Source organism: Microcaecilia unicolor, chromosome 6 (genome assembly GCF_901765095.1).
Source record: "Microcaecilia unicolor chromosome 6, aMicUni1.1, whole genome shotgun sequence".
Classification (NCBI taxonomy): domain Eukaryota; kingdom Metazoa; phylum Chordata; class Amphibia; order Gymnophiona; family Siphonopidae; genus Microcaecilia; species Microcaecilia unicolor.
This window is the reverse complement of record NC_044036.1, coordinates 42,673,887-42,692,706: the sequence shown is the minus strand read 5'-3', so window position 1 is coordinate 42,692,706 and position 18,820 is coordinate 42,673,887. Positions and strand designations below refer to the sequence as shown.

At 42.4% G+C, this 18,820-nt stretch overlaps 1 protein-coding gene across 1 annotated transcript in view; it reads right to left on the bottom strand.

Moving 5' to 3' along the window:
- LEPR (leptin receptor) overlaps positions 1 to 13,391 on the bottom strand; it is a 204,665-nt gene extending 191,274 nt beyond the window's left edge. The window contains exon 1 of the mRNA XM_030207748.1: positions 13,341 to 13,391. Within this exon, the coding sequence (XP_030063608.1) occupies positions 13,341 to 13,380 (40 nt within the window). The 5' untranslated portion in view covers positions 13,381 to 13,391. The remainder of the gene's footprint in view (positions 1 to 13,340) is intronic.
- Between the last annotated feature and the right edge of the window lie 5,429 nt (positions 13,392 to 18,820).

Genomic DNA, 18,820 nt, shown 5'->3' with positions numbered 1-18,820 from the left:
GATGATCTCCATGGTATTACTACGGGGACAGGGACGATCTGCACGGTATTACCACAGTAACAGTAATAATGATTATGGTTTTACTGTGGGGATAGGGAGCATTAAAGCAGTAGCACCCTCAGGTTTCTAAGTTTCAAGCTTATTCACCATTTGATATACTACTAATCGGTAGAACCATCTCGGCAGTTTAGAATGCATTACAAAATGGCAATATAGGAAAGGAACTACAATAACTTTAAAGAAAAGTCATTCAGCGTAGCATGCATACAGAGGGCATCAAATCTGCAGCCACAGTCAGGTGGTAACATACCTATGGGTCAAGCATTAAAGGATTCAGAGAAAAGATGTGTCTTTAGACCTGACTTAAATTGAGAATTCCAGAGTTTAATTACACATTGAGTGAAGAAACTTTTCTCCGATTTGTTTTAAATTTACTACTTTCTAGCTTCATTATGTGCCCCCTAGTCCTAGTATTTTTGGAAAGAGTAAGCACACGATTCACGTCTACCCATTCCACTCCACTCATTATTTTATAGACCTCTATCATATCTCCCCTCAGCCGTCTTTTCTCCAAGCTGAAGAGCCCTAGACCTAGCCCTAGCGCACTGATTTGGAAGAACTGCTTCTTAATGAACTTGGAAACTTGTGTGGCCTACAGTAAGCTTAAAAAGTATCTTTATGCTGTTCCAGCAAGCAGTACTTGATCTGAAAAGACATTTTCATGTGCTAGATCTACCACAGATGGCAAAAGAATACAGCTGAAGCTTGAAACAGTTGATGGACTCTTATTTTTACATGAACTTTAGGAAATGATGAACTATATAATCAGTATTTTTCTTGATTGTTAAATAGATTTCTTCTTCAAGATATGTGTGACTTATTTCCATATTTAAATTAGTGGGGATATGGTGGGGATGGGGACCATTTTCATGACTGTGTCACTCTCTACTTTGTGGATTCAGAACCTAGTGCTCTGGCTTGACTGCAGCTGCTCTTTGTGCCTGCTAGAAGCTGCCACTCTAGGCAACAGCCTAGACTTCTTAATGGTTGCCACTACCCTTGAGATATAAAATAAGTGTATTTGTGGATATTTCACATAGGTACCCTATTATGAAATGACCCCTGTCAGATTCTAACCAGATGTATCCAAAGCACTCAGATTGCAAGAAGTTCATTAAGCTGCCCTAGAGAATGACGGATGTGGGGGTTATGTTTGCCCTGAAGTTCTCTTGCAAATCTATTGTGGATTATTAGGGTAATGGGTTTATTTTTCTTCATCCAGACCATCTTATTTCATTTCCACAAGTAAGCCCCCTTAAGCCAGCTGTGTAATCAGATAAGTAACATAGGCTGATTCATCACCTTTTTTGTACTGATATAAATGTATACACATCTTTAATTTTTGTTTCTTTTTACTGCCTGATTGGGTCCTACCAACTATGGATTTAGGTTCACTTGTGTTTGGCTTTCTAGTATCTGTTATTTTTTTGTGTGATCGACTTCCACGCATAATGTTTACATTCTCATAATTTGAACTTCATGAATCATAAAAAAACCAACATCCAGCCCTCCCCACAAAACATTATACTTTCAAAGTGAAACAAAACTAACATTTTTTTTCTTTCGGCAATGAAATAAATATACTGCATTACCAAGCATTTTTATGGATGCCTTAAAACTGCTTTGTGCTTCTGAGCAGGCTGTCTGTCTCCAAGGTCTTTGGTGTATAGGCATATGAGGCTGTCTGATAAATTACAAAACTTAAATTTTCTCATTCATGTTATAATATTGATATATTTCCCCCAGTACTATTGTAATTGTTAAAATTGGTGCTACTCATACATATTTTCCCAACAAAAAAAAAGAAGAAAGAAAGAAACAAAGCAGCATTATTACAAATGGCGTTTTTGAAATTGTTTTGCAATGGCTAACCAAGGCTCAACAAGTCAGTTGAGTGTAATCAGTTATGAATCAAGGAACATGGCAATCAAAGATAATCAATAAAAAGACAAATTCAGTAACTGCAAAATTAATACTGTGATATTTATAAACAGATCATTTTACTTATATGATACTATAGCCTGTGTGTGGAAACTCATACTGAAAGTGTTCCAAATTCTTGCTGAACCCTCTTTTGTCTGCCCTAAAGACCTGGCAAGAATTCCATCCTAAAATGTTTGTTTTCTGTTCATACCACTGTTTTGCTTTTACCTTACGGTACTTTGTCCCTAATTATTATCTTCTCCTGTCTCTGAGTGTCAGTTTTATGTTTAAGTTCTGCCTGAGTGAGTTTTTCTTTCCTTTTTTGATTTATAATCCCTTTCCTATTTGTTTTGTTTTTAGATTGTTAACTGCTGTGATCTGCTAGTTAGCTAATGGAAGTATAGCAAATTTTAATAAACTATGAACTATAACGTGTATACTAAAAAACTTCTTACTGTGTGATACATTTTAACACCTGTATGATAAAATTTAGTGTACTATCATGCAGATCAACCCCCAAAGGTATGGCATACATGTACTAATAGGAGGTAACTCTATAAAAGTCACCTATATTTAGCAGTGGCGATCCTAGGTCCCCCCCCCCCCCCTCCGGGTGCAGCGGCGTCCGTCCCCCCAGGGTGCAGCACGACACACACACACCCCTGCATAAAGACCCCCCCCCCCCCCGGTGCATTCTTGGCTGCTGGAGGGTGCAGAGAGCAGCCGCGTGCCTGTCAGCTCCACTGGCTCCCTGGTCCCTCTGCCTTGGAACAGGAAGTGGCCTGTTCTGGGGCAGAGGGAGCAGGGAACCAGCGGAGGTGACAGGCGCACGGCTGCTCTCTGCACCCTCCAGCAGCATGCACCCAGAGCGGACTGCCCCCACCTGCCCTTGCTACGCCGCTGATATTTATGCACTAAAATGCTGGGTGCACAAACCACCCGATATTCAAAAGGTTAGCCGGAAGATTAGTGGGCAAACCTGGCACATAAGCGGTTATATCAGACAAGGCCAGTTAAATCCGATATTCAGCGGGAGGCGCACAACTGGATATTCACGAAGACCGGCTTTTGCAAGGCAGGTAGGTTTGGCGGCAATTTCCTGAGTTTGACAGCCAAAGGTAATAGTCGGTACAGCATGTCCGGTCAGCACCTGTAATATGGCCAGCTATATATACACCAGCTTTTCTGGTTTTGAAAATTCTAGTGCAACTCGGAGCGGTGAAATTCAACAACAGGTATGGAAGCTAATATGGTTCAGAGATACGATTCTTCTCTCACTTACTTCAATTTTACACATTCTGCCATGATGCCTCTTTTTCTGTGAAGTATCAGAATGCTGAGTTCCCCATTTGATGGGCTAGAGGATGCATCGTGGGAGCGGGCAAAAGATGAAACCGTGGCATGCGAGATATAGGAGTTGGGTGAGTATATGAATGTGCAATTATTTATTCTGTTCAGCAGTAGGTAATAGCTAGACAAAATGCTAAGGAGTAAAAACTGGCATTTTACAGTAACTGGGTATGTCGGTTAACCTGCTAATATACTATTCCTGGCTTTCATTTTAGCCTGTTATATTTCATTTACCTGCCTGAAATTCTGAGCCATGCCTTTTCCCTGTTTGCAACACCATCGACTAGACCAGACAGCAAGCACTACGGAGCAGAGATCTGAGAGGAGAAGGCAGCTTTTCATTGCAGCTCTGCACGCACAGCAGGGCCAAGCCCCAGCGCAGCCCCAACTTCAGCAACATAGGTATAAGGCCCACAAGGTGTACAGGCTGAGGGAGAGTTACCTCCAACTCACATAGGAAGAGGCATTTCAGCTAACTCGCTTTAATAGAGTCACCATTGCTGACCTCTGTGAGCTGTTGAGAAATTATCTCGAGGCCCCCACCCTGAGGATCCATGCCTTGACAGTGGCTGTGAGGATCACCACTGCTCTGATCTTTCTGGCAACTAGCAGTTTCCAGCATTTCGTCGCTGGCACCACAGGCATCACACAGTCTGCCGCCTGCCATTGCATACACTCTTCTCAGCCACCTGCATGGCTATGTCAGCTTTCCACGCACCCCTGAGCAGAGGCAGCAGACCACGAGGGATGTTTTTGCCATTGCTGGGTTTCCCTCAGTGTTGGGGGTCATAGACTGCACACATGTTGCCCTGAAACCACCTGGAATGGATGAGCGAGCCTACTGCAACAGAAAGACGTTCTATCCAATGAACATGCAGGCAGTCTGCAACGCTAGGCTCCTAATTACTGATGTATGTGCCAGATTCCCTGGTTCCTGCCATGATACCTTTATTCTCGACCAGTCCAGGCTGGGGTAGAACTGTGCCAATGGACTCATGGGGGATGACTGGTTGTTAGGTAAGTATCAGCAACAACATCAGCTCTGGTCACTACATAAGGTTGTAGAATGCAGGCAGATGCACTCAGTGATCTGGCAGGCCTGAGTTTTGGCCCACACCAATGCACATAACTATAGTCACCATCCCACCCTCCCCACAAATGTATGAGGGTGGCACACATATGGGTTCTCAATCACACCTGCAGGGTTGTGAGCACTGTTACAGGTGATCCTCTAGAACTGGGCTCCACTACAACACTGCCTGTGGGACTTCCGTGAATGGCCATTGCTGTCAAAGATAATGGTATGCACAATTGGCTTTTTCTAAGGAACCAAAGTTGACTGTAACCAGGCAGAGGCAACCTTGCTGGCCAATGTAACCAGTTCTTTTGCTCAGCCTGTACTGGTCTCCTAGATGTGACCCATAATGGTCTTAGCTGTAAGGCAGCTGCCTCCCAATGTCAAAGTCATGGATTCAAGCCTGGCAGTCTGCCTGATCCAGGAAGAAGGGAAGGGGGTGGCAGAAAGCATGTATATATATTTTGCCTGTGAAATCAAATGGCATGCCGGGGGATTATCCGGAATGCTGAAAAAAGGGGTCAAAGTATCAATGCATACTGGCTACCAAAGAACCTGGCTGGAGCCCACAGAACTTTACCCTTATCAGAATCCTCACAGTTTTCCTTTCTCTACACTCTCTGCTCTAGGTGATAGGGGGAATCCCCTTGAGAAGATGGCTACTAAAGCTGATACGACGTCCTCAGACACTACAGGAGAAGCGCTACAATGAGACCCACCAGAAGACACGCTCTATAATAGAGCACACCTTTGGCCTGCTGAAAAGCAGTGATCTCCCCACCCCAGTCCGCCATGCTGTGATCCACCCCCTGGCCCTCCCCCTTCAATCTAGTGTGCTTCCTCCATCCACATCTACTGGCCTCTCTTCCCTTGTTGGTGCTCCTCCATTCTTCCCAAGGTCCTTTTTACAGTGCATGTGCTGCGGTGCAATGGTGCTGCCTCAGAAGCAGAACTGCCGCCCTCCTCCTCCTCCTTCTCTTCCTCAGTGGCCCTGGCTTCTTGTTGCTATGATGCAGCTGCTGGGGTGATGGGTGGGTGCTGGCTGCCTGGCAGTGTCTGCTGCCCTGAGCCCCGAGCCCCTTCCCACCCCCACAATGAACCTCTTTCTTTCCCCCTCCCCCAGCCCTTGGCATTAACCACCCCCAGCAGTCCAGGTAGGCCCTCCCCGGGGGTCAGGCGGTTCATGTCAGGAGCTGGGGGAGGATGGAGGAAGATGGAAAGAGAGTCATTGTGGGGGACAGTTGGGGTCTTTTTTATAATAACCCCCCTCCCTCCGAAAGAAAAAGCTACGCGGCCCTGGTCGGATATTCAGCCAGGGCTGCATAACTCTTATATGGGCTCGGCGCATAAGCTAAAGCAACCTACCTGCCCCAAATTATCCCCCAATATTCAGTGCCGGTGCCCAGATACAGCCCAGCACTGAATATTGGGGTATAATTTAGCCAGCGATGATCAGCATTTTAAAAACACAATGACTACCACCGGCTGAATATTGGGGGTTAAGTCTTTATTTTAAGAGACTGATCGCAACCATTGGTTTACCAATGCTAAGCTGACTACTTACACCACACTCTGTGGGCACAAATCAGGGTGGGGATGAGAGGTAATGGGCAGAAATTGATGCCTGCCATTTGTCATCCTAGATAGCATAGTCAACTTCATGAGCGAAGTTGTGCAACTGTTTGCATCCTACTTTTGTTTTCATGGCCAATCTGCAATCCTGTTGGCACTCTATGATTCAGCTCCACAATTAGGAATGCAGTGACCCTTTGCCATCATAATCATAGGTATCAACACTTAGCCCTAGCTTAGTACTAAAACTGAACACATTCTGGCTTTACCAGTAAAAGTTGACAGGAAAATGCCCTAGACTGTGTGATCCAACATGCATTACTTTAACTGGACAGTGTGTGGCCTACATAAACACCAGGGTCAGAGGGTGAGGGAGTCTGTCTTACCTCCACATCTGGCTCTGGAACCTTCTCCAGAGATTGTTGGAGGTGCAAAGACTGTCCCCTCCGATGGGTGGGATAAAGCTGGCCCTCATGCCGGAGGACCAGTCTGCACATTTCAACCACCTCTTCTTGGGAGAAGTTCGGCAGTTTCTACCCTGCGACATTCTTCTCTGAAACCTCCTAGCCACAGAAGGCGCTACAGTAAAGACGGGCAGATATTACAGTGTTTTCAAACATATCCAGTTATGCTGACAGCATACCCGGTTTATGAAGATAAGTCGGCCTTTTGTGGCCAACATACCTGGTTAACATGCAATTTGTATCTGCTTATAATAGTGACACCAGCCAAGGACATGGTCAGTCAAATATGACCACCTCACCATCAGCCCCCACGTACAGGGGTGCGAAGGACCTTACTTACCTGGAGATTTCGCATGTGGGTTGTGCAGGAAGGCAAATTGTTGTACTGTCACATATCACAGAACCACTTAGGATCCTAAGCGATATTCAAAGCTGACCGGACACTAGTTTGTCATTTGGACTATCATTTTGAAAACTGAGCGGCTTGGAACACATCGAGTCCAATATTTATTACTGCGGTTATGTTGATGTGAGCGGCCATGTTTTGGGGAAAATATCCATCAATATTCAGAACTGTAGCTGGATAAGATTCATGGCTGAAAATCTGGGGCTATAGTTGACCGGTTTATGATAGTTGGTTATCGTGGAGTTAGCCACACTGCTGAATATCAGGCAGAAATTCTATATCGGAAACTACATGTGTATAGAATGCTAGTGCAAGTCTGCATTTTAGCACCTAACTTTAGTAGCAAGAACTTACACCATGTCAAAAACTGATGTAAATGCTTGTGCATTACAGACAATATTCTAGAACTTTAGCACATAAGTGCTAGGCACATCCCTCCCATGCCCCTCCCACATCCACACCCCTCTAGCAGTAGTACAAGAAATGAATTATGCTCTAAAGTTACAAGATTAAAACTAAGAGTAGTCACGCACATAACTGCAAATTAGTGTCAATTAGAACCAATTAACTCCAACTATAGCCTATTATTCATAGCCAGTGCCAAGTAGCACCTAATTTAACAATTAAGTTTCATGCATAAGTGCCATAACTTGTAGTATTCTGTAAGTTATGTGCATAAGTGTGAGCCCTGTACACACTCCACCAAAGTGAACGTTTTAGGGAAGACATGTACGTAGTTCCAGATAACACAGAGGATTACTGGCATTTACACGCATATGTGAACACTCACACACACACATATGCCAGCATTGTGGTCATTTATGCATGTATTTGGCACCTAACTACTGGAGCCCAGAAAGAGGAAGACAGGTGACAATATCTGGAAAAGCTATGAGAAGTTGGTAAAGTAGGAAAGCAAAGGTGGAAATGGAAGAAAAAAATTGTCAATGTGGTAAAATGGGGGGGGATAAGACATTTTTTTTAGATATGCCACTGATAGAAGGAAGTACAAAAACAGAATTTTGAGACTCATGGGTGTAGGGAGGAAATATGTAGAAGATGACGTGGATAAGGCAGACTTGCTTACCAAATGTTTTTGTTCGGTGTTCACAAGAGAAGATTGCAGAAGATAAACACAAATAGGAATAGTAGAACCTGAACAATATTCAGAGGACTATGTTCGTGAGGAGCTAGCTAAACCAAAGGTGGACAAAGCAATAGGGCCAGATGGCATATATCTGAGGGTACTGAAAGGAACTTAGGAATGTTCTGGTGGCTCCACTGTCTGATCTTTCAATGCTTTTTTAGAGTTGGACGCAGTCCCAGAGGACTGAAGGGCAGATGTAGTCCCCCTCCACAAAAGCCAAAGTAAGAAGGTTAGGAGTCTGGCATCTGTGGTAAGTAAATTAAGGGAAATGCTTCTACAACAGAGAATGGTGAGGTTTCTGAAATCCAATGATTGCAGGATCTGAGGCAGCATGGTTTCACTAGAGGTAGACCTTGTCAAGCAAGTCTGATTAATTTCTTTCACTGTGTGACCAGAAAATTGGATTGAGGAAGTGTGTTAGATGTGGTGTACTTAGATGTTATCAAACCTCTGATATGGTTCCACATAGACAACTTATAAATAAACTAAATGCCCTCAGTATGGGCCTGTGAGGGAGTCTATAGGATGCTGTCACTTCCCCTCAAGGACACTCCCTCATAGTGTCAGAGCCACATTAAAACCCCATAATCCCGTCCAAGGGGGAAGTGACATGGGAGAAGTGGAGCCAAGAGGGCATGGTCCAGAAGTATAAAAGGCCCAGAGGGAAGCATCAATGACCCTGCACATGCCTCCACCCAGAAGCTGAGAAAGCATAGTTGCTTACCTGTAACGGATGTTTCCCTTGGTCATCAGGATAATGCATACACACTTGGTAGCCTTTCTCTTTGGGCTGCCGACTCAGATGCTCTCTCCCTAGTTTGATTGTTTGAGTTGTTCAGCCAATCAGGTAGTGAGGAGCTCTTCCCACTCTATGGCACGCCATTGTAAATGCCAGTTCTTTGAACAGCGAGATAGCAACAGATTGTGTAGAGTTTGGTACCAGCTGAGTTGAAGTGTTCAACGTTCCTCCTCCCAAACTTTTAAACAATGGGTTGCACCATTGATAATGGGGAGTCACCAAGTGTGTATGCATTATCCTATACCATAGAGAAAGAGTAGTTACTTACCTGTAACGGATGTTCTCCGTGCTCATCAGGATAATGCATATACAACTTGCCGCCCACCATCCCCTCAAAACAAAAAAACACCAGAGCAACACCAACAGAACCAACAAAATAAAGGACGAACAGAACATTGATCATCTCCTCTGTCAGTGTTGGGACAGAGGAGATGATCAATGTTCTGTTCATCCTTTATTTTGTTGGTTCTGCTGGTGTTGCTCTGGTGTTTTTTTGTTTTGAGGGGATGGTGGGCGGGAAGGTGTATATGCATTATCCTGATGACCACGGAAAGCATCCATTACAGGTAAGTAACTACTCTTTCTCTATGGTATAGGATAATGCATACACACTTGGTGACTCCCCATTATCAATGGTGCAACCCAGTGTTTAAAAGATTGGGAGGAGGAATGTTCATGGGAATAGACTTTGGAGGACTGCTTGTCCACATTTGGCATCAGTTCTTGTTGCATTGTCCAGACAGTAATGTTCAGAAAAAGTGTGTGGAGTAGACCGTGTAGCTGCTTTGCAGATATCAAGAAAGGGAATTTCCTTTAGATGAGCAGTAGAAGTAGCCATAGCTCGAACTGAGTGAACCTCAAGTTGGTGAAGAAAAGTTTGCCTAATGATAACAGAAAGAAATACAGTCTGCTATCCAAAGTGAGAATGTGGATTTCAAAACTGGTTGACCAAGTTTCTTGAGATGGAAGGAAAGAAACAGCTGAGGAATGTCTGTGAGGTTTTGAACGATTTAGGTAAAAAAGTAAGGTCCTGCAACAATCCAATATATGAAGAGTTTGTTCAGTAGGCAAGAAATGTGGTTTTGGAAAAAATATGACCAACACAATATCTTGATTTGAGATGAGATGAGTACGGAGTACCACCTTTGTCGGGAAAAATCTGGTATATGGAGGGTAATGAATCAAAATCTGTATTTCACTGATGCGATGAGCTGGTGTGACTGTGATGAAGAAGACAGTTTTCCAGGTTAGAAACTGTAAAGACGCAGATGCTGAAGGCTCAAAAGGTGGCTGCAGTAGTTGAGTAAGTACCAAATTGAGGTCCCAAGCAGGTGGAGGAGGTTAAAGAAGAGGATGCAAATGTAATAATTCTTTGACAACATGCCTGACTAATGGATGAGATGAAAAAGATGACTGATAAGCAACTGTATGATATGATATGATGAAATGGCTGCTAGATATACTCTAATAGATAATGGGAGAGTTGGAGAGCTGCAATAAATATTGAAAATGATTTTGGACTGAAAAAATAAAAAGAGGGCAAAGTTTTTGTCCATGCACCATTTTGTAAATCTTTTCCACTTGTAGGAATAAAATATTTGGAAAGGATGGAAGACACATGGGGGAAGATAGACTTTTGGGGGAAAGGCATCTCTAGACTTTATGATCATATACGGGGGACTACCTTTGTAAAACATGCATACATGAGGGCCTGGGAGAGAGATTTGAAACAAGAACTGTCCGATTCGGATTGGAGACGGGTGTGTAGGGAGGTTAAAAAAGCCTCTTTATGTGTACTTCTCAAAGAGAATGCATATAAAATACTTAGATGGTACTTTACGCCAGAGAGAGTAAAAATCATGTTCCCTGGAGCATCGGACATATGCTGGAGATGCCAGGAGGAAAAGGGGACATTTTATCATGTGTGGTGGGACTGCGGGTTAATACAGGAATTTTGGAAGGGGGTCACAGGACTCTTGACTGAGGTTTTAGAAACTCCATTCACATATGATTCTAAATGGTGTTTACTGGGGTGGGCAATCAGAGAGGGGCCAAATGGGAACAAAGGCTCAAGCGTGTAGGCTTGGCAGCTGCGAAATCTTTAATAGCAGTGTTCTGGAAGAAGGCAGAGGGGCCCACAGTACATAATTGGATTGGGAGGATTAGGGGACTGATAACGATGGAAGAATTGACCGACAAACGGAGGGGGAGGTATAACTCTGAAGCAGCAGAATGGATGCATTTTGACCGGATATTGGGGAAATATCCTACTGGAGGGGGGAGGAAAGGAAGCAGAGTGGTGACTGATTGAGACTGAAGTTAAGGTGATAAGGGTATGGGGGGAGGGAAGGGGAGGGGGGAAAATTGAGACTGAAGTTAAGGTGATAAGGGTATGGGGGGATGGAAGGGGAGGGGGGAAATTGGAGGAAACATGGGGTTGATATTATATACTGAATATTGGTCTGTAACTTGAAGTTTGTATTTAGGAATGAGATTTTATGAGATTGAAAGATGTAATAAAGATGAATATAATTGCAACAGTTGTCAAGTATATTATATTATATTTAGGAATGGGGGATATTAATGATGTACAGGCTGAGACATTGTGTTATTGAAAATGTTTGAAGTATGTTTAATAAACTTCACAAATTTAAAAAAAAAAACAATTTTGGGTAGATTGTTTAGTAGGTGGGGAAAGAAAATTCTGCAATGTGAAATGTCCTAAAGTTATAGAGAGCTCTTGAGTCACCAAGCTGTGAGGGCTAGCTTCTGGAGATTGGGAAGAAGTAACCACCCATTCTGTTGAATCAGTAATTGAGGGTGAGTTTCCAGTGGTATGGGATGTTCCACTGAAAGCTGAAGATGCCAAGGGTACCATGGTTGCCATGGCTATCTTGGAGCTATGAGAATGATGTCTGTCACATCATGAATTATCTTCTGAATTACCTTGAAAAGCGAGGGAACTGGGGAGTAAGCGTAAAAAAGGTCCTCTGTCCAAGGGAATGCAAACGTGTCCTATGGAAGATTGTATTGGGATGAAATTCTTGAGCAAACGGTCTTGCTTTTGGTGTTGAAATCCGATGCAATGGGATTGATTGATGGGGTTCCCCATTGAAGGAATATGGAGTAGGCTATATGAGGTGAGAGAGACCATTCATGTGAAGTAAGCACTCTGCTGAATTTGTCTGCTAACTTGTTGGATAGGCCTCATCCTCACTCACTTACCACAGGGCCCTAAAGTGACTCACTGGGTTAGTAATTGGTTGAGTGAAAAACAACAGAGGATAGTAGTAAATGGAGCTCACTCTGAGGAAAGGGATGTTACCAGTGGTGTGCTGCAAGGATCAGTTCTTGGGCTGGTTCTTTTAACATTTTTGTAAGCAATATTGCAGAAGTCTAGTAGATTTCCCTCTTTGCAGATGATACTAAAATCTGCAATAGGATAGACACTCCTGATGGTGTGGATAATTTGAGGCGGGACCTAGCAAAGCTTGAGGAATAGTCTAGAATTTGGCAGCTATGATTTAATGCTAAAAAATGCAGGGTGATGCATTTTGGCTGCAAAAACCTGAGAGAGAAATACACTTTAGGGGGTGGTGTACTGTTGTGTACAAAAGAGGAGTGGGACTTGGGTGTGATTAAATGTGATGATCTTAAGGTGGTCAACCAGATAGTAAAGGTAACAGTGAAAGCTAGAAGGATACTTGGGTGCATAGGGAGAGGAAGGCCAGCAGGAAAAAAAGAGATGGTAATGCCTCTGTATAAGTCTCTGGTGAGACCTTATTTAGAGTATTGTGTATAATTCTGGAGACTGCAACTTCAACAAAATAAAAGCAGGATGGAATTGGTCCAGAGGGCAGCTACTAAAATGGTCAGCGGTCTTCATCATAAAGTGTATGGGAATAGACTTAAAAATCTCAATATGGAAGAAAGGCATAAATGCACAGGAGGCAAGTCTCTTTCAATTGAAGGGAAGCTCTGGAATGAGGAGGTATAGGATGAAGGAGAAAGGGGGAAGACCCAGGAGTAACCCGAGGAAATAATTTTTCACAGAAAGGGTGGTGAACTTGTGAAATGGTTTCCTTGAGGAGGTGGTGGAGATGAAGACTGTATCTGTATTAAAGCAAGGTTGGAGCAAGTACATAAGATCTCTAAGGGAGAGGAAGGGATAGTATATGACATGGATGGGCAGACTGGATAGTCCATATGGTCTTTATCTGCCTTCATTTTTCTATGTATCTACAGATTTACCCCTGAAGGTCAACTGTACGAAATGGATTTTGTTCAGTCCTTCTCCAGTGCAAGAAATCCCCCAGTTTTACCTGCTAGCATTCACAAATGTATGGTACATCTGGTCTAATGGTATTCATTCTTTAATACAGATTATTTTAAATTAGATTACCTTAGATGTCTGTATTTCTATTAGCTTGGAATACTGAACTCTACAAGTGCATGATTATGAAACACCTTAATGCTGTTCATGACCAACCAGATTCTTTGTAAGCACAAATGTTTCCAGTATCAGTCTCTTTCTGATAACTTACCCAACTGTAGAAATGCAGCTAAAAGAGCTTGCCAAAACATAGCTGGATCAGTGTATCTGAAAAACATCAAAATTATATGAGGTTAAAACTGTGGAATCATCCCAGACCAAATGTTATACACTACTGAGAAAAGCATTGTGAAGCCCCTAGGAAGATCTATATTTTTGCACAACTTATACTTAAAATATGACTAGTTCCTAATCTGAACTCTGATAACAGGCATTGATACAACATTTCAGTAGGTTTTAGGTCAGGGCTTCAACTTGACCAATGTAAAACAAAATATCTTCTTTGGCCATTCTGTACTACGAGTTAAATAATTTGGGTCATTGTCTTGAATGACTTATTATCAGCTCAGCTTCAACTCAAAGATAGATCTTTCGACAATCTCCTCTAGAATTTTCTGATATAAAGCAGAATTTGTATGTATGTATGTATTTATAAAAATGTATATACCCTCTCCTTGTCACCCCAAAATGCCAATCATGATGCTATCAAGCTATCCATGTTCTGATCAACGAAAGCAAATACCCAAATTGAATTCCACCCCCTCTCCTTCCAGCACCCCCCTCCAAAGTAAATGAAATACCTGTGTTGACAGGGATCCCCTCTTGGGGTAATCTGAGAAGGATGACTTTTGCTGAATACAGTTACTGTAGATATCAGTCTTTTTGTTTGTAGATAGTGGATGGATGGAGCACTAAGGACTAAATTCTATAAATGGTGCCCAACTCTGGGTACCGATAAAAATGAGCATTAAGCATTATTCTATAAATGGTGCTCAGAGTTGGGCAACATTTATAGAATAGTGCTTGGCACCAGGATCTGCAAACTCTTGCACCTACATTAGGCAGAGATCTCCTTTGATCTGTGAAACTGTGTATAAATTCCAGTCAGTGCATGTCCTTCTAATGGCCGAACCCTTTCTGCACAGATCCTGGTAACTAAAGATGAGCACAAAACCAAGAGGAGCTAATCTGCCCACTGAGAAATCAACAAGATAAAAGCTGATTACATAAAAACCACAGAAATGTGTGAATAAAAAAGGAGAAGTGGTTATTAAAACTGTTACCCGATGTGGTCACGTCATATGAGAGGAATTCCATCCCCTTTATCATTTTGGTCGCTCTTCTTTGAACCTTTTCTAATTCCGAAATATCTTTTTTGAGATACGGCAACCAGAGCTGAACACAGTACTCGGTGCGGACACACCATGGAGCAATACAAATGCATTATAGTATTTTCGGTATTATTCACTATCCCTTTCCTAATAATACCTAGCATCCTGCTTGCTTTTTTGGTCGCTGCCACACACTGAGCAGAAGATTTCAGCGTATTATCTACAAGGACACCCAGATCTTTTTCTTGAGCATTGACCCCCAAGGTGGATCCTACCACTAACCTACAATTCCTCCTTTAAACCCCAATCTATTGGAGAACAAAGAAGATACAACAAAAACAAGAACAACAAACCTATACAATGAGAGGTAAAATAGACCCACTAACATTCTGGCAACAATTCTACACTGATGAATGGACAACACCTACAGACTCACCCCAGTTTCTCCAAGAATGGGATAACAGATGCAGAACAGTATTAGACAACATAGCACCATTCCAAACCAGAACCTCACATAGAAAAAACTCAATACCATGGTTTAACGAAGAATTAAAAGAACTAAAAACACAGGTCAGAAGGTTAGAAAGAGCATGGAGTAAGAAAAAAGACGAACACATATTCAAAGACTGGAAACAACTACAAAGAAAATACAAATACAATATCAGACAAACTAAAAGGACGTATTATAAAACCAAAATAGGACCAAACTACAAGGATACACACAAACTCTTCTCACTCATAAACAATCTCCTAAATATTACAACGGTTACCTCCAACAACACAGACACCCCATCAGCAACCAATCTTGCGAACTACTTCAATGAAAAAATAACAAAGCTCCGACTCAAGATTCCTACCAACACAACAGAGTACACAGACATCCTCGACTGTCTAGACCCAAAACCCGGGAAATACCCAGCAGATCAATCTTGGACCAATTTCGACACACTCTCATCAGTCGAAATCTCTCACTGGCTCGGAAAATACGCCAAATCGCAATGCAAACTAACTAGCCCTACTAGTCTGATAAGATCTGCACCCAAACAATTCAAAACAGACCTCACGAACCACATAATCTACAGGCTTCAAAATGGGCTCTTTCCCACGGATAAAGGAAACATCCTACTTACACCACTGCCAAAGATCCCAAGAAAAACACATTGGACCTAACCAATTATCGCCAAGTAGCATCCATTCCGCTCATAACCAAACTCATGGAAGGCGTAGTGACGAAACAACTTACTGAATACCTAAACAAATACTCAATTTTGCATGATTCTCAATCAGGATTTCAGTCAAATCACAGTACTGAAACCATTCTAGTGTCCGCAATGAACTCATTCAGACAAGCAATTGCAACAGGTGACAATATACTCCTCCTACAATTCGACATGTCCAGTGCCTTTGACATGGTTAGTCATAGAATACTATTATATATACTAGAATACTTCGGAGTAGGAGGCACAGTTCTCAAATGGTTTCAAAGGATTCCTGACCACAAGATCTTACCAAGTAACAACGCACTCAAACAAATCATCCCCATGGACACCTGAATGTGGAGTACCCCAAGGATCCCCCTCTCACCAACCTTATTCAACCTAATGATGATACCGTTAGCCAAACTCCTAGCCAATCGAAACCTCAATCCTTACGTATATGCAGACGATGTCACAATCTACATCCCGTTCAAACATGATTTAAATGAAATCACCAACGAGATCAACCAAGCCTCCAAATCATGCACACCTGGGCAGATGCATTCCAACTAAAACTTAACGCAGAAAAAACACAATGTCTTCTACTCACCTCCCAACATAACACAAAAAACTTCTCCACCATAATCACACCTTACTGTTCTCTTCCTGTCTCACAAAACCTGAAAATTCTCGGAGTTACTATTGATCGAAACCTCACTCTCGATACCTACGTGAAAAATACAACGAAAAAGATGTTCTACACCATGTGGAAACTCAAAAGAGTAAAACTATTCTTCCCGAGACACATCTTCTGCACTCTGGTACAATCAATGGTAATAAGCCATTTGGACTACTGCAACGCACTATATGCAGACTGCAAAGAACAGATTATCAAAAAACTCCAAACAGCCCAGAATACGGCCGCCAAACTCATATTGGAAAAAACCAAATACGAAAGTGCAAAACCCCTTAGAGAGAAACTGCACTGGCTCCACTTAAGGAACGCATTGCGTTCAAGATATGTACGATTGTACAGAAAATCATTCACGCAGACGCCCCTACCTACATGTTGAACCTAAGTGGACCTACCACCCAGAAATGCCACAAGAACATCCTGCAAATTTCTCAATTACACTTCCCCAGCTGTAAAGAACTAAAATACAAGCTGATGCATGCCACCACCTTCTCTTACACGAGCACGCAGATATGGAATGCTCTACCCCAGATCTGAAATCAATCGTCGATACAAATAACTTTCACAATCTCTGAAGACACACCTCTTCAACAAAGCCTACAAAGAGAACCAACAGCTTCAATGACCAACTCTACCAACCCAACCAGCTATGAAAATCACTCCCACAATCACCCGCCTAATTACTTCCTCTTTCCCTCCCTTACTCAATCTCTGCACACTACTAACTGTATCTGATATTCTGGAATGACAATGTCATAACACAACTATGTAAGCCACATTGAGCCTGCAAATAGGTGGGATAATGTGGGATACAAATGCAATAAATAAATGAATCTAAGTTCCCAAAGCACAAAGCAAAATAATGTGCACTTACCAGAGAATGTCCTCTTTAGAATGTTTAATATTGTACCCTTTTATTTCATTGCAAAAGACTGGCTTCAATTTAACAATAGTGTATGAACTTGTAATTCTCATGATTGTACTTGGGGTTCAAAAAAAACTTTGTTGGCATCATATGCTTTCAGCTTAACAATAGACACTAATTACTGTGATGTGGTTAAACTAAGTTTAACAAAACATGACTCAACAAGCCCCATTAAAATCCAGCTCTGCAAGAGAATGTACTCGTGTAAATCCAATATGAATTTGTTGTCATTTTTTAAATAGTCTAATTAACAAGGTCTCTGTTTACATGAGGGCAGCCAAGGATAACAGCGTGATGAAGAGGACAGTGATAACTTTTCACCAAAAACTCTGTCAAAGCAGTAATTTCTATCAAGCAGCTAACTGGCCCCATTAAATTCACCGTTCTTGGATTTTTCATTAAATGATCGTCATTTAATGTACTGGGTCCCTTAGCAGTACTGTGATTCCATGCTGCTTCAGCTCTGGTAAGCGACACAACCATGTACGTTTACTACAGTGATTTCCCATTTTGTATCTATTAGCAAAGATGCTAAGTGCATCTGGCCTATTGTTAATAATTCAGAGAATAATATGAGAATAATGACTTAGCTTGGCACTCTTAAGAGAAGGTAGAAAGAGTAATGGCTGAGAACCAAAGAAATCAGGTATCAAATCCCACTTCTTCCACAGAACTCCATGTAACTTTGAATAAGGGCAAGCCACTACTAGGGAAATTTGAAACTAAGCATAGGGCTTGGATTTGGATTTTAGTTTTAATTATTCATATTCACCAGACCCAAGCTCAAAGCAATTAAATATTCTGTCACAGTAGGCATGTGCCTGCCTGAGAGGGCTTACAATTTACGATGCACATGAGGCAATAAAAGGGTAAAGTGAGTTGCCAAAGGTCACAGTGTGAGGGATTTCTATGAAAGGCATTCAAAATCTGTCACTGGAAAAAATAATTCTATAAAGGGCATGCACACTTTATAGAATCACGTTTAGCACCGATTCCTGTGCCTAAATTTTGGTGCCAGAATTACACCTGCTGAAACCTGGTATAAACACAGATGCCCAACTTAGGTGCGCTGAGACAGTATTCTGAAATAACTCATGTAACTTATTGGAATGCCCCTCCTATGGCCACAACGCCTTTTGAGTTAGCCACCCTGCCTGATAGAATAGCACACAGCCAGATGCACGCAGATTCTAATGGGTGCCAATCAGTGGTGTGCTGGAGCAGGCTCTCACAGGCTCGCAAGAGCCGGTTGTTAAGTTTTTAAGAATTTTGGGAGCCGGTTGTTAAAGTAGGGCCCTCCATGGCTATTTAACAACTGGCTCCCAAAATGTGGGCTTGGGCCCCCTGCTGAATTCTCTTTTACTTTGCTGGTGGGGATGCTGAGCCCTGCCTAGCCAAGTAACATAGACTACTTCTGCTCCCGCTCCTCTGGCAGCAGGCTGGGACTTCTCGAGCATGTGAGAGAAGTTCCAGCTGCTGCTCAGAGTAGACGTTGGGAGTGGTGGCAGTCCATTTATTGACTGCCAGCAAAGGTATGCCTAGCTT